Here is a 14,830-nt window from a genome sequence, read left to right as displayed (position 1 = left end):
ATGGGCAGTACACCCCTAGATAAATTCATTAAGGGGTCTAGTTTTCAAAATGAGGTCACTTGTGGGGGTTCTCTTTGATTTTGGCCGCTCAAGAGCTCTACAAAAGTGCTATGGGCCTAAAACTCCTTCAAGGAAAATCTATGTTCTTAAAGCCACCGACTACTCCTTTCGTTTTGGGCCCCATTGTGCATCCAGACATAAGATTAGGGCCACAATGGGTATGTCTCTGAACACGGGAGAAACAGGGGTATCCATTTTGGGATGAAAGGCTTCATTCATGCGTGTGCTGTACAAAAAAAGCTGTTTTTAAAATGACAGAATTGACAAAAAAATGAAAATCACAATTTTTTCCTTTTGCTTGGCTTGAATTCATTCAAAAACTGTAGGGTCAAAATGGTCAGTACACCCCTAGATAAATTCGTTAAGGGGTCTAGTTTTCAAAATGGGGTCACTTGTGGGGGTTCTCTTTGGTTTTGGCCACTCAAGAGCTCTACAAAAGTGATATGGGGCCTAAAACGCCTTCAAGCAAAATTTATGTTCTGAAAGACACCGACTACTCCTTTCATTTTGGCTCCCGTTATGCATCCAGACATAAGATTAGGGCCACAATGGGTATGTTTCTGAACACGGGAGAAATGGGGGTATCCATTTTGGTGTGTAAATCCTCATTTTCATGGGCTCTATAGGAAAAAATATGTCTTTAAAATGACATATTTTCAAAAATATGAAATTTTATTTTTTGTCCCCTAAATTGAACTAATTCTTGAAAAGAACTGGTGGGGTCAAAATACTCATGACACCCCTCAGTGAATACACTAAGGGATGTAGTTTTTAAAATGGGGTCATTTGTGGGTGTATCTATTATTCTGACACTTATGAGCCTCTGCAAACTTGGCTTGGTGCAGGAAAACAAAGTGCTCCTCAAAATGCTGAAAAGTAATGTTACATTTGTACGTCCTCTAAATGGTTAAAAAAAACACAAAAGTTTTTCAAGTGTGCATTCAGAATAAAGTAAACAGATGGAAATACATATCTTATCAAAAATTTGTACAGTATGTTTGGACATATTTGAGATATTACGGTTGAAAATGTGAAAAAATGACAATTTTTTCCAAATTTTTCCAATATTGGTACTTTTAATAAATATACACAAATTATATCGGTCTCTTTTTACAATCTAAATGAAGTACAACATGTGGCGAAAAAACAATGTCAGAATCACTGGGATATGTAAAGCCTTTACGGAGTTATGCCACGTTGAACGACGCATGTCAGATTTCCAAAATTTGGCTCCGTCACTAAGGCGCAAACAGGCTTCGTCACTAAGGGGTTAAAGCAGTGTTCCCCAACTCCAGTCCTCAGGACCCCCAACAGGTCATGTTTTCAGGATCTCCTCAGTGTTGCACAGGTGATGTAATTATTGTCGGTGCCTCAGACATTGCCACAGGTGTTCTTACTATAGGATATCCTGAAAACATGACCTGTTGGTGGTCCCTGAGGACTGGAGTTGGGGACCCCTGCTTTAAAGCACCATGCCCATAACTAACTTCAATGGGTTCTTCAATTAGATTATATAAATATTTATATATGCCACCCCCCCATCCTTTTTAGATTTTGCCACCTATTGCCCTCTTTTAGGTATAATGCCACCTTTTTCCCCCTTTAGACATAATGCTACTCCTTGCCTGCTCTTAGATATACCACCTGTCACCACTTTAGATATGCCACCTCTTGCCCTCTTGTACATACTGATGCCACCTTTTGCCTGTTTTTCATGTAGATGCCACCTTTTGCCCCCTTTTTAATATAGATACCACCTTTAGTTTTGCCACCATTCATTGTGCACGTGACCGCACAGCCGCTCACAGGTGATTCTTCTATGGCCTCTGAAGCCTTTGAGTGGCTGAGCGGTCACGTATACCTTGTTTTCATTATATGAACTCCATGTGATTACCGCTGTAGATTCATCTGTTTGAATTGAAATGCAAAAGAAGCATCTGAAAAGTGCACATGCACTTTTTTTTTTAAACAAATGTTAGAATAAAGTTTATTTGCTTTTAATTTCAACTAGGAGGGGTTAATGTCAGTATATCTGGTGGGCTAGAGCAGTGAGGGGGTTAATGTCAGTATATCTGGTGGGCTAGAGCAGTGAGGGGGTTAATGTCAGTATATCTGGTGGGCTAGAGCAGTGAGGGGGTTAATGTCAGTATATCTGGTGGGCTAGACCAGTGAGGGATAATATTTCATCACTATGTCTCTACAAAAAAAAGGGGGGGGGAGGACTGACAATATCCGTGAGTGTATCTCGGCTCTACATCTAGATGTGCTAAGATATACCGTTTACGTCCTCGGGTCTGAGTAGTGGTAACAATATATGTGTGTGATGGCATTGGGAATGCATTGTCCCACTCATCTATATATATAAAGACGAAAGCCCTCACTGACTCACTCACTCACTGATTCACTGACTGACTGACTCGCCACTAATTCTCCAACTTGCCGATGTCGTAGAAACATGAAATTTGGCACAAGCATAGATTATGTCTGAAATAGGAAAAGTAAAGGGGTTCCAACTCGATTATTCAATTCTAAGCGCAAAATAATTAGCGTCCAAATTTTACATACGTAATCTAATTCTCTCACTTCCCAATGTCATAGAAACGTAAAATTTGGCACGAGCATTGATTATGTCATAAATAGGAAAAGCTAATGGGTCCCAACTCAATTAATCAATGATAGCGCAAAAGAATTAGTGTCCAAATTTTACGTACATAATCTAATTCTCTCACTTCCTGATGTCATAAAAACTTGAAATTTGAACGAGCATTGAAAATGTCATAAATAGGAAATGTTAATGGGTCCCTACTCGATTATTCAATTCTAAGCGCAAAAGAATTAGCATCCTAATTTTACGTATGAAATCTAATTCTCTCACTTCTCGGTGTCATAGAAACTTGAAATTTGGCACGGGCATTGATTATATCATAAATAGGAAAAGTTAATGGGTCCCAACTCGATTATTCAATTCTAAGCGCAAAATAATTAGCGTCCAAATTTTACGTACAGAATCTAAATCTCTCACTTCCCGGTGTCATAGAAACTTAAAAATTGGCACAAGCATTGATTATGTCATAAATAGGAAAATTTAATGGGTTCCAACTTGATTATTCAATTCTAAGCGCAAAAGAATTAGCGTTCAAATTTTAAGTACGTAATCTAATTCTCTCACTTCCTGATGTCATTTTATATAAAGGAAACGTCGCATGGTTGCCTCCACGTGGTGTTTCCTGGGTAACGCAAAGAACCATGCAAAATGGTGAACATATTTTTTTCCTTGGTATCTCTCAAGTAACGACTACTTCATAAGATTTTCCGTGTGAACACGAGATAAACACCAGTACCAAATTAACTCGGGCGAAGCCGGGTATGTCAGCTAGTGTATTATATGTGTTGAAGTGCACATGATCTATCTATATGCTATATGGTAAGGTGTATTATTTAGACCATACACCTGGCTGACAATCACGAATATATATACTCCTCTTGTGCCTAATAAGGTAGAGTATTTAGTTGACCCTTTGTATTTAGTCCTCTTAATTGAGGAATCCAGGGTGAACATCTATAAACCCGTGGTATACAGAGAGGTCCTAATTTAGTCTGTCCGCCATAGATATTTTAATGCGTTAAATAAAGATTAGTTTTTTTATTCTTTTTCAGAGATTTTTTGCTTTCTCCAGTTTAAAAGAATTTACACTGCCTCTGTGATTAATTAAATGATGGCATAGTTAAAGCAAGTTTAACCTAAGACATAAGCAGATTTTGTCCTTTAGCATCAACAGGTTGTCATGCTGTTGCCCCTAGCAACCAGGTTTGCCCGCATCTTCCACCACATGTGGCACTGTCTGCATTGGGGGTTGGGATTGGCAAGGACACAGTCACTCACATAGTCCATATATTTTATTTTATCCCAGCAACAGAAAAGTCAGTGGAAAACAGCCACTTGCAGCACATTAACTTTGCTACACAAATAGAAACAAAACACCTGCCCAGTTGGGCGTTAACTAGACAGTACTCTGCTTACCTAGTACCCTGTTTCCCCAAAATAAGACCTACCCTGAAAATAAGCCCTACCCTAATTTGGGGGGTGACATATAAGACCTAACCTGAAAATAAGCCCTAGCTACATTACATAAAAAAAGGAATACATTACCTAGCAGGCTAGATCCAGGTCCCTTCCGCTGCCCTCCAGGGCTTCAACGCGGGTCTTGCAGTCCTTGGGTGCCCACAGAAGATCACTTCCTGGTTACGAGATTCATAAATCTCACCTCCAGGAAGCGATGAATAAATTATATAAATGCGCTCAGACACAAATTTCAAGAGGAAAGAGATGAGCTCACCCGGCACATGGGAGGGAGACCAGCGTATGTCAGAAACCTTGTATATATAAATAACGCTGGATCCGCGTCCAAGGTGTAGATTCAAAAGGTTCCGTTTTATTGTTTGGAAGAACAATGCTGGATCCAACATGAAACAATGTGATTATTGTGATTGGTTCTCGAGTGCTGCTCAGCCAAGCAATACAGCGCTCAATAAACCAATCAGAGGCATCGCTTTCTAGGGGCGGGATTTACGAATCACGTAACCAGGAAGAGATCTTCTCTTGGCAGCCGAGGACTGTAAGACGTGCGCCGGAGCTCCAGAGAGCAGTGTGAGGGACCTGGACCAAGCCTGCTAGGTAAGTATAATAAGACATCTCCCAAAAATAAGACCTAGCTCCTCTTTTGCGACAAAAATTAATATAAGACAGGGTCTTATTTGGGGGGTAACACAGTAATAACATACAGCATTTATCAGCAAACAATCAGAAGTCCACATTGGATTTGTGTTCAGGGCTCTAACTCAGGCTGCCTGAACTTGTAGTCTTTTATGTCCCAGTGAAGAGCTTAGCGGAAACGAATGCGTTAACTGGGACCCAAGAAGTCCTGTACTGGACTTTCATCTCACCTAGCCTAAGCACCTAGAGTGAGATCTACACTCCGTCCAGTACTCTTCCTTTAGGTATATGACCAGGCCATGGGTTTCTGTTACATCTCCATGACTTTCAGGATGACCTGCAGACGTGTAATGATTTTAACACTTGGGAATGGGTTTCCCATCTACTCATATTCATCTACTGCCTTACCCCTCCCAAACTGTTGAGTAAGAGAAGTGGGGGAAGGGAAGTAAAAACTGCTTTGAGCATATCCCATCTCAGTAAAGTAGTTGTCACATTATAAATCTATTTAACAGTAGATCCCACAAGCTAGGTTGAAATGCGTAGTTAGAGTAGTTAGGCCCAGTCTCAGACCGGCCCAGAGCTGAACAGGTGAATTCCCCGGAGGCCCCTGAGCTAGGAGTAGGCCCTCCATCCCCTCAACCCCACACAGATAGGCAGCGTATCAGCCAGTCAACACCTCCATATAATAAAATGGTTAGCTTATCTGTTCATAAAGACGCATAGAGTGATTGAAGTTATATCTAGGCGCATCGGGAAGCCGGCCACTGTCTTCCCATCCTAGGCCCATCCTAGGCCCCGCCTTCCAGCGGTACAGTGGGCCCCCAAAATGAATTGTACCGGTGGACCCTAGGCACTCCAGTCCGGCACTGGGGGCCGTATATGACTAAAATGACCTTTTTGAAGTTTTATTGAAATAAATTTGGGCATTTAATCATTTTAAATTTCTATATTACTGCAGGCTGCTCAATCCCATCTGTGGACTTTGCAATAAAGAGTCATGCAATCCCATCCAGATACCGTGTGGACACGACTTCTGCTTCGTTTGCTTCTCTGAATATCGGGATACTAAACAAAAATTTGGATACAGATGTCCATCGTGCATCAACCAAGAACCAAATGAGGTCAGACTATCTTTGGTAGACATCGTACAAACGTTCTTGAAGTGACCACTCATAAATTGCATTATGATAGCTCTTCTCAAAGAAGAAGGTCAAATAGAATTTCCTCCCAAAGGAAGTGAACCATCTCTCCAGTGACACTTACAGGAGGCCACCCTGTAAGTTAAAGTGCAACCCCTTAGGTACCTTTCACACAGGACAGAATTGTCTGCCGGAGGCAGTGCAGATGCAGATTTAGTCAATTATTGTATTATTTTGTTACATTTTTAATGTGTTTTGTGGAAGTTCTTGCGATTTATTCAGCAGTCTTTAAATGCTGAATTCCATTTCCTGTAAGTTAGAAATCTGCTACAACAATTCCACAAGATGTCCTAATTCTACAACAGAAAATTTTTCTGCTGCTGAATTTAATCTTGCAGTTTTGAAGTAGAGACACGGATTTTAACAGGTGCAGAATTCAAGCCCCATAGGGATAACATTGTGACATAGAAATGTCCATATAGACTAATTCCATCCCCGTGTGAATGGTCCCTACAAGGGGTTTTCCAACTAAAGAGATTTATTTACACAGTAAGGCCCCCTGCACATGGGCGAAAATTCCGCAGCGGAACTTCCAGCAGAATTTCCGCCCGTGGCCGCTGCCATAGGCTTGCATTAGAAAACGCAATCCTAGGCAGACGGCCGTGATTTGTCCGCATGAAATCACACGCGGAATCTCAACCAAAAGGAAACCAATGTGGCTCGACAAGACGGTAAGAGGGGCAATAAATGAAAAAAAGAAAGCGTTCAAACTACTAAAGCAACAAGGCAGCGAAGAAGCGCTAAAATCGTACAGGGAAAAAGACAAAATATGCAAAGATACGATCCAAATTGCCAAGGAGGAGGCAGAAAGACTGATCGCCAAAGAGAGCAAAAACAACCCTAAACTATTTTTCAACTATATTAACAGCAAAAGGATTTGCAGGGAGAGCCCTGGCCCTTTAACAAATAATGCAGGGGAAATCATTGAAGATGATGGAGGGAAGGCAAATCTATTAAATAGTTTCTTTTCAAGCGTATTCACAAACGAAAAGGAAATGTCACACGAGATACAGGGGAATAAAATAAACACCTCACCAAATATGTCATACCTAACCCAGGAGGAAGTGCTGAACAGGTTAAAGAAGATTAAAATCGATAAATCGCCAGGCCCAGATGGAATACACCTTAGGGTACTAAGGGAACTAAGTGATGAGTTAGCTAGGCCGCTATACCTAATTTTTCTAGATACTATCAAGACCGGTGTTGTACCATTGGATTGGCGCATTGCCAACGTGGTTCCAATTTATAAAAAGGGGACCAAAAGTGAGCCTGACAACTACAGGCCGGTAAGTCTCACTTCACTAATGGGAAAAATTTTCAAGGGGATTCTGAGAGACGCCATCGATGAGCACTTCAAGGAGAACAAGGGAATAACTCCTCACCAGCATGGATTCATGGGTCGCTCATGTCAGACAAATCTGATCAGTTTCTACGATGTAGTAAGCTCTAAGCTGGACCTGGGAGAGTCTATGGATCTCGTATATCTGGACTTCTCTAAAGCGTTTGACACCGTGCCACATAATAGGCTAATATACAAAATGAGACAGCTCGGATTGGGTGAAAACGTGTGTAATTGGGTTAATTAAATGGCTCATACTCCAATTGGACCACAGTCGCTAGCGGGGTGCCACAGGGTTCAGTATTAGGCCCCATTCTGTTCAATGTATTTATCAATGACCTGATAGAGGGGCTGCACAGTAAAATATCAATATTTGCAGATGACACAAAATTATACAAAATAATTAATGCAATGGAGGACAATGTGTGACTACAAACTGACCTAGATAAGCTAGGGGCTTGGGCAGAAAAATGGCAAATGAAGTTCAATGTTGATAAATGTAAGGTTATGCACATGGGCAGCAAGAATGTATGTTACCAATATTCACTTAATGGGGTACCGCTAGGGAAAAGTGATATGAAAAAAGACCTGGGGGTACTAGTGGACTATAGACTAAACTGGAGTAACCAATGCTAATCAGCTGCTGCAAAGGCAAATAAAGTTTTGGGATGCATTAAAAGAGGTATAGGGGCGAAGGACGAGAACATTATCATTCCATTATATAAGGCACTTGTCAGGCCTCACATGGAATACTGCGCACAGTTCTGGTCACCGGTGCTCAGGAAAGATGTTACAGTGCTGGAGGGGGTAAAAAGAAGGGCAACTAAACTAATACATGGAATGACGGGACAGGAATACCCAGAGAGGCTATCCAAATTGGGACTATTTACTCTAGAAAAAAGAAGGTTAAGAGGCGACCAAATAACCATGTATAAGTACATGAGGGGACAATACAAGGATCTCTCCCAGGATCTGTTTATACCCAGGACTGCAACGATAACAAGAGGGCATCCGCTACGTCTAGAAGAAAGCAGGTTTCATCACCAACACAGAAGGGGGTTCCTTACTGTAAGAGCAGTGAGACTGTGGAACTCTCTGCCTGAGGACGTAGTGCTGGCAAAATCCTTAGAGGAGTTTAAAAGGGGACTTGATGTCTTTCTGGAGAGGAAGGATATTATAAGGTATAAATCTAAGATTATTTGTTAATCCGGGTATACAAGCGAGTAGGAACTATTAGGGGTTGATCCAGGGAACAGTCTGATTGCCATTAGGGAGTCGGGAAGGAATTTTTTCCCCAAAAGGGCTATTGGCTTCTGCTCTTGGGGTTTTTTGCCTTCCTCTGGATCAACAAAACAGGAGGCTAGACAGGCTGGACTAGATGGACATTGTCTTCATTCAGCCTTACGAACTATGTTACTATGTTACTATGACATATATGCAAAGTCATCACTTAATTTACTACCAAAAATCTGTTAACAGTCCAAGCTCACAGGGTCCTCAACCATGTCCTTTTCTCACAGGGTCGATACGGAACTGATCTTAGACCAGAGACAGAGGAAATTGTCACTCTTCCCCACTTGCTTCTTGTGTGCATGAAAACGCATCAAAACTCATCGTGTGTGAATACTAGCTGCCGCCTGCCCCATTGAGCGCATATATAGAACACAAGGAATCGCAGAACGCAGATAGGCGCGATCTGCGATTCCTCGTGTCCTATAATTTATCGGACACCTGCATAAAAAGGGGCCATGTGACCGATCCCGTTGCGAAGCAATGGTTCTATATATGCGCAGATCGCATGCGCATCCGCAAATCGCGGCAAAAAACGGTTATCTGACCGAGGCCTAACACTGTAGTTATCACAGAAGTAATGCAGTACCCAACCCAATTTAGCTCCTTAGTGATGTAAGTATTTTTAACCTTAACCCGTTCCCGCTGCAGGGCGTAAGTTTATGTCCTGGCAGCAGGGTACTATGTCCTGGAGATAGCGCAGGATCACATATGATCCCGCGCTATCCCGCAGCGGGAGCCGGCTGTCAGTCATAGCCGGTGTCCCGCTGCAACAGCGGGGGGGCATCGGAGATGCGCCCCCCGCTGTTAACCCTTTCCCTGACGCGATCTAAGTAGATCGCGGCAGCGAAAGAGTTCACAGAGGGAGCGCGTTCCCTCTGTGTCTCCGGCCGGCTCTCGCGATGTTATTGCGAGAGCCCGGCCTGTCGCCATGGTAACAGGACGCCAGACACTGGCGTCCTGTATTGCCTATGCCTATAATCGCTGTACAAGCGATAAGGCATGGCAGAGCAGTAGCTCTGCCATGCCTTATACCAGCGATCATCAGGGCAGTGGTTAAAATCCCTCAGAGGGACACAAACAGTGCAAAAAAAAAACAAAGATTAAAAAAATGAATTAAAAAAATGTAAAAAAAAGAGTAAAAAAGCCTTTTTTTATGCTTTTTCTCAGATTAGCATAAAAAAGGAAAAAAAGAAATAAAACCCCACATATTTGGTATTGTCGCGTCTGTAACGACGCGTACAATAAGCTGCATATGCTTTTGACTGTGCACGGAAAAAAACGCAAAAAAAACGCTAAAAAACTGAGGCAAAATGCTAATTTTTAGCATTTTGCCTCACTAAAAACGCAAAAAAAGTGATCAAAAAAGCCGTATGTACGCCAAAATGGTACCAATAAAAACTACAGCTTGTCTCGCAAAAAATAAGCCCTCGCAAAGCTCCGTACATCAAAAAATAAAAAAGTTACAGGACTTTGAATGCAGCGATTTAGAAAAAAAAAAAAAGATTTCCAAAAAAAGGGTTTATTTAACGCTGTAAAAAATAAATTTAAAAAATCTATGGCAGAATTGATGCGTTTTCTCTCCCTGCTATCATAAAAAAAAAAAAAGTTTTACAATATAGTTAATGCGCCCAAAAATGACGCCAATAAAAACTACAGCTCGCCACGCAAAAAACAAGCCCTTATACGGCCGCGTCGACGGAAAAATAAAAAAGTTATGGCTTTTGATAAACGGAGAAGAAAATCCGCCAAAATTGTTGCGTCCTAAGCCCAAAATAGGCCATGTCATTAAGGGGTTAAAGACCATTAAAATTTTACCCTTCTGTGTTCCAGTGGAACAGCATGATGCCTAGTTTTCATAGGAACAATTTTGGGGTATATATCATGTATTGAATAACTTTTATTAATTGTTTACATTTTTTTTGAAGGAGGAGGGGTGCAAAACAAAACAAACACCTACAATTTCATCATTATTTTTATTTTTGGGTGTTTATATTTTCACAATGTGCAATATCAATAAACTTTATTCTATGGGTTGTTACGATTCCGACAATACCAAATATATATATAGTTTTTGAATTTGACTACTTTAGCACAATAAAGCACTTACAGTATTTGTATCCCAGGATTTGTTTCTGTGTTGCTGCATTTGAAGACTTATGTAGCTGTATGAGGTCTTGTTTTTTTGCAGGATGACTTGTAGTTTTCATTGGTACCATTTGATATACATATGACTTTTTGATTACTTTTTATTCCTGTTTTTGGGAGGCGAGATGAACTAAAAATGGCTTTTGTGTCTTGGTTTTTCATGGTATTTACTGTTAATTTGGTCTTTGGTCATCTCGCATTGGCAATGCTGTTTGAGGGTTGATTTTCGCGGGACAAGTTGTACTTTTTAATGGTACCATTTAATGTAGAATATAATGTTATAACAAATGAATAAATATTTTTAAGTGGGAATCTATGGAAAAAAGCAATTGTGCCACTTTTTTGGTTGAGGTCTTGCTTTATGGCATTTACAGAACAGTATTGCTTATGGCAACAGTGATCTAGGCAGGCGGGAAAACAAAATGGCGGAGTCTAAGGCGATATTCACCGCAAATGAGAGCGGAGGAGTGATAAAATTCTTGTTTCTGCAAGGAAAGTCCGTGAAGGATATTCATGGTGATATGTCGCAGACATTGGGGGATCAATGTCCTTCATATTCTACAGTTAAGAACTGGGTTGCCAAATTTAAAACGGGCCACTTCAGCACCAATGATGAGGAATGTCCTGGACGACCGGGAGAGGTTGTTGTTCCGGAGATCGTCGATGCTGTGCAAAACCTCATACTGGAGAATCAGCCAATTTCAGTTAAAGGAATAGCAGACATCATGGGGATTTCTCGAGAACGTGTTTGTGTCATTATCCATGAGCATTTGAACATGAAGAAGCTATCTGCAAAGGGGGTCCCCAAATGTTTGACCACAGATCAGAAAAGCATGCGAGTCAAAACTTCACGGTCCCGGAACTTCCTGGATCGGCTGGTCACTATGGATGAGACCTGGATTTATTTGTATGACCCTGAAACCAAGGAGCAGTCAAAAGAGTGGAGGCACAGTGGTTCTCTTCACCCAAAGAAGTTCAGGGTGCAAAAATCAGCCACTAAGGTGATGGCGTCTGTGTTCTGGGATAACACTCCGCTCACACTGCACTTGTGACCACGGCAAAACTGGTGGAGCTAGGCTTCCAGCTGGTTGACCACCCACCTTATTCACCAGATCTAGCTCCCTCCGACTATCATCTGTTTCCAAACCTGAAGAAACACTTCAAGGGTACAAAATTTCAAACATTCCTGATGCCATGGCTGCTACGGATGACTGGTTTGAGACACAACCGAAATCCTTCTTTTTGAAAGGCTTACAGAACTTGGAATCCCGAGGTAAGAAGTGTGTTGGCATCAGTGGAGAGTATGTGGAATACTGTAAAGTTTCATCTTCCTATCTCGTTTCTTTCTGGGTAAAGCCAAAGACTTATCAGCACCCCCTCGTATATAAAACGCTAAATCCATTTTTTGTGTCGTATACAAATCCACAGTTCTGGTCCTATTTGAGTGAAATTTTGCATGAGTGTTCTTCAGCGCCGGGTGATGAATACTGGCATAATTAAAAAATCAAAAACTTGATTATTCAATTTTAAGCACAAAAGTAAGCGACCCCTATGTAATGTACCTAATCTAATTCTCTAACTTCCCAGTCTCGTACAAACTTGAAACTTGGCACAACCATTCTTTATTGGTCATTTCCCACAGTTATTGGTCATTTCCCAATCTCCCATAGACAGGGCCGTGTGTATCCTCCACAATGTGGGACGGCAATCATGGGGAACCCAGCAGGTGTGGTTATCTTAAAAGATGAACTGTTGGTTACAGTGAAGACCACCCACATCAGTTTTCAAGACCCCCTTACCCCAGTTTTTCACCTTCAGCACATGGCTCTATTATCTGCCCTAGTGTATTTCTAAAAAGTATGATAAGTGATGACAACTAACGTTCTCCTTATTTCTTCAGCCCCTGCAGCTAGTAAGTGTTGACGAGAATGGTCAGCTAGTCCTAGAAGAGCGCGTCCTGCATCGGTGCTTCCTGGGTCGAAGAATTGAAGAATACCCCGTCTACCTGATAAGTGTGATTGGAGAGAAGCGTACAGGAAAATCCTTTCTAATGAATTACATTATGAAAGCCCTTCAAAGTCAGGTGAGAGGACATTAGGCTCTATAGGGGGTGCAGAGATAGCAGACGCACACCGGCTCTGGTGCCTGAGAGGACCCAAAGGCTCCTCTGCCACATAAGAAAACACCAGTATTACAAATGACGCATGGTAGATCAAGAGTCCTATGTCTGATTTTGCATCAGGGCCCAAGAGCTTTATAGGGGTTTTCCTGGCAACGCCGACTGTCACAGCCGGCTACACTGGGGTCAGAGTAAAAGACGCTACTCCAATCCCTGTGTAGTGGCTGGGCCTGCAATTACAAGCGCTCTCCCATTGATTTCAACAAGAGGTGGGCCTGCAATTACGAACGCCGGCCACTACACAGGGGTTTGAGCAGTGTCTTCTTCTCCAACCCTCGTGTAGCCTGGCACTGCCTGGAAAACCCCTTTGAGTGATGCCTCTGTCTTTTCAAACCTAGAATACTAGAAAATATGTAATTCTAAGAACTTAGATGTTCGTAGAGTTTGCATACCAAGCATTTTTTTTCTGGGATTATAATATTGATGGCCTATGCTTAGGATAGAAAACCTAAAAACTGAGACTCTCAAGTTATGGAATTTTTATACATTGATTACATTTTAAAGACTGACGGAAAACGCGGTGAAAAAAAACAAGTTTTCAAGACTACCTAGGAATCTTTCAGGTGTGGTCACATACACACTTCCCTAGCATGTGATGTGGGTAACACTACAAGGGGTTAATTAGTGCCATAACTAGAAAAGGCTCGGCCCCATAGTAAATTTTTGAATACCCCCTTCCTCTGCCATATAGCTGCTACAGCCCAGATTTATGATGGCATCTAAGAGGTTAAACAGCTTTACCCTGGTCATTAATATTGCAGTCATATATTTAATGCAGTAGATTGCATTCTGATAAAACCAATTGGAAATCCAGTGAACAGAGTTATAAGAGCATACAGTCACATTGGTTAGGCTTATCACCATACAGGGCTAGGGACGTTTGTGCTTGGAATACATTATATTGGATGATATGACAACACATAAATATATATTATCTATTCAAAGAGGTTATATCCTTTTGTTCTTCTTTTTCTTTGTAGGAAGCAGGTAAGGGATTTGATCTCGGAGCAGAAGACAAAATACTTAAGGGCTTTCCTTGGAAGCCTGGCTCAGACAAAGTTACTTCAGGGATTTGGATATGGAGTGGACCCTTCATCTTAGAGCAAAATGGACAAAAAGTAAGTGATCACTTTGTTCTGCATATGCTGAGCTACACCGGCTCTTAGCTCTAGCCAGGTCCATGACTGTAGAAGCTTCTGTTGTCTACTGTAGAGTATTGTTGTGCCACCTATGGCCCCCCAGCTCTTATAAAACTACAGCTCCAAGTGATGTATACCCCTGGGGCAGATATCACAGTGGGTGACGGATGACACAGATACTAGGATACAAAGCAGACGGCAGAGTTACAAAAATATAAACTTTTATTGAAAAAATAGCTGTAAAAAGAAAATGGCTATAGAAGTGGAGAAAATGAGAAAAATCACGTCATTTTTCAGTTGTTTCTCAATCCAATTGCTAACTATCAACAACAACTGTAGAACATAGTCAGTAGTTCAACCAACAATCTCAACAATGTGTTTCAACCAACAAAGGTACTTCAACAATATGTAATGACTCAATATCAGCAGCTTGATGCATGCTGTCCACAAGTAATAGTGGTGTTGTCCAAAGGATGGTCTGCAACTGGCGTTAATACATCCTAGTTCTCCAAGTCTCTGAATTACCTGTCAAGTCCCAGTTGCTCAAAAATGCTTGAGAACACACTTTCCTAGCTTATTGCGACAAGTAGAAATGCATAGTCCCTATAGTCTCTCTTTTTGTGTGCACACATTCAGATTTTTTCTGAGGCCCGACCTCAACTTTTATGTCTTTCACACTCACGAACTAGCAAAACTGCGGAGGACTTAGAAACAGTGGACATAACTAAGAAACAGACATAAATCATGACTAACAAATGC

The 14,830-nt window shown here is 41.4% G+C and overlaps 1 protein-coding gene across 1 annotated transcript in view; it reads left to right on the top strand.

The window, feature by feature from the left end:
• LOC136612762 (RING finger protein 112-like) overlaps positions 1 to 14,830 on the top strand; it is a 44,805-nt gene that overhangs the window by 4,839 nt on the left and 25,136 nt on the right. Inside the window, exons 2-4 of the mRNA XM_066593403.1 lie at positions 5,736 to 5,898; positions 12,654 to 12,836; positions 13,913 to 14,050. Coding sequence (XP_066449500.1) covers positions 5,736 to 5,898; positions 12,654 to 12,836; positions 13,913 to 14,050 — 484 coding nt within the window. The remainder of the gene's footprint in view (positions 1 to 5,735; positions 5,899 to 12,653; positions 12,837 to 13,912; positions 14,051 to 14,830) is intronic.

The sequence above is a fragment of the Eleutherodactylus coqui genome, chromosome 2, assembly GCF_035609145.1.
Source record: "Eleutherodactylus coqui strain aEleCoq1 chromosome 2, aEleCoq1.hap1, whole genome shotgun sequence".
Classification (NCBI taxonomy): Eukaryota; Metazoa; Chordata; class Amphibia; order Anura; family Eleutherodactylidae; genus Eleutherodactylus; species Eleutherodactylus coqui.
The sequence above is the reverse complement of the archived record's forward strand: the minus strand, read 5'-3'. Positions and strand labels throughout refer to the sequence as shown.